The 1,555-nt window shown below is 31.7% G+C and overlaps 1 protein-coding gene across 1 annotated transcript; it reads left to right on the top strand.

Annotated features, from left to right (window-relative positions):
* Positions 1-30: 30 nt before the first annotated feature.
* Positions 31-1,524, top strand: LOC109592594 (uncharacterized). The gene is made up of 4 exons (XM_020008008.1): positions 31-142; positions 970-1,017; positions 1,057-1,307; positions 1,350-1,524. Exons 1-4 carry the CDS (start codon positions 31-33, stop codon positions 1,446-1,448), a joined length of 510 nt encoding a protein of 169 aa, XP_019863567.1. The 3' UTR covers positions 1,449-1,524.
* Positions 1,525-1,555: the final 31 nt, after the last annotated feature.

The following is a 1,555-nucleotide window of genomic DNA, read 5'->3' as shown; positions in this document are numbered from 1 at the left end:
GTTCAGTTGGGAAACAGTCAATAATAGCTGATGGTAACTAAAAGCTTTAGTTTTAGCAATTATTGTAACAATGCAGAAAAGCAAGATCTCTCAGATACTAGTAACTATAACAATGCAGAAAAGCAGAATCTCTCACATACCGGTAAGTACTAGTACATGTACACATACATGAATGTGCATGATAAAGAAATCAAAATATGGAATGCTGAATATTTGTAGGTGCCAAATGAAAAGATTCTCATTTTGTGAGAATTAAACTTTGAAGATTTAATTATTATAGCTACATGTACATGTAATGTATACATTAATAATTTGGTTAATTTTTGCAATTTGTGTTAGATGATAAAATTAAAAACGTACATAAAAACTAGTGTACAGTAGAATGCTGGCAATGATCTGATACCGTATAGGAGTTATATTTTGTTGGTATTAATTGTGCAAATTTGTTCAGATTTTCCATTTGTTGTGAATCTTGCCTTGTGCAGCCATTTTTCTTAGTGTACCATGCTTCTTTCATGGAATTTAATTTTGCGAATTTAATGAAAAAGAAAGAAATTAATGAAATGTATTTCCAATGAAATATAACCTCTATACGGTAATAGCTTACCTATATTAGATGTACATGTATGTGTGTTTGCCAAAATTGTGCACTGTATAACAGTAGACAAATACTTTGCAAGTGCAGCACGCACACACACACACACACACGAATACATTTAATATACGGCATTAATAATTAGTGCAATATGTTTTTATATAAACAAATACTGCATTCTATGTGTGCATGTGTGTGTGTGTATCTGTGTGCAGAATCTAAGATCTTGACAAATTTTATGCCATATACTTAAGTATATTAGCATAAACTTTTCAGGTTATTATTTAAGGAAATGACCTGCATTTTTTACACAAACAAACAAGCATCCGCATTTGGATGCCAAAGCATAATTATGCTGTAACTATTTTTTATAGGAACTTCATTAGGCCAGTTAAATCCAAAAGTTGTCCTTCAGAAAGAAAGTAAATCTCTTTTGTTAAAAATTTTCAATATATTTTTAGTTTTTGCTACTATATCTCCAAGCCATCAAGAAGAAAGATTTGTTCATTCAATGAGCACTGAAGAAGCTGGCCCACCACCTGCTTATGCCTCACAAGATGAGCTCTGTATTGGTATTACATCTAGTAGTGCAACTTCTTCAGTCACTGATATACGCTCCAGGATAAGCTCTGACCCTTCATCCTTTCATCATCTTAGGGCTCCTCATTTATCAAATACACAACGACAAATGACTTATCCTCCTATTGCTAATGTTAGCACTCAATTTTATTCAACATCATTTTGTTAATTGTAGGAATCACCAACCCTCCTTATTCCTACTACAGCTCAACCTAATTCAATCGAACCAGCAGAACTTTCAAATACTGGAAATTTTGTTCCTGGTGATAATTAACTGTGACAATACTATTTTTGTTTCATTATCTAATAATTATGCTTCACACGTAGATCAACTCAATTTTGTAATTATCATTAACAATAGTATTATATATCATTGTATAT

The sequence above is a fragment of the Amphimedon queenslandica genome, unplaced genomic scaffold, assembly GCF_000090795.2.
Source record: "Amphimedon queenslandica unplaced genomic scaffold, v1.1 AMPQUscaffold_4637_Cont23385, whole genome shotgun sequence".
NCBI lineage: Eukaryota > Metazoa > Porifera > Demospongiae > Haplosclerida > Niphatidae > Amphimedon > Amphimedon queenslandica.
The sequence above is the reverse complement of the archived record's forward strand: the minus strand, read 5'-3'. Positions and strand labels throughout refer to the sequence as shown.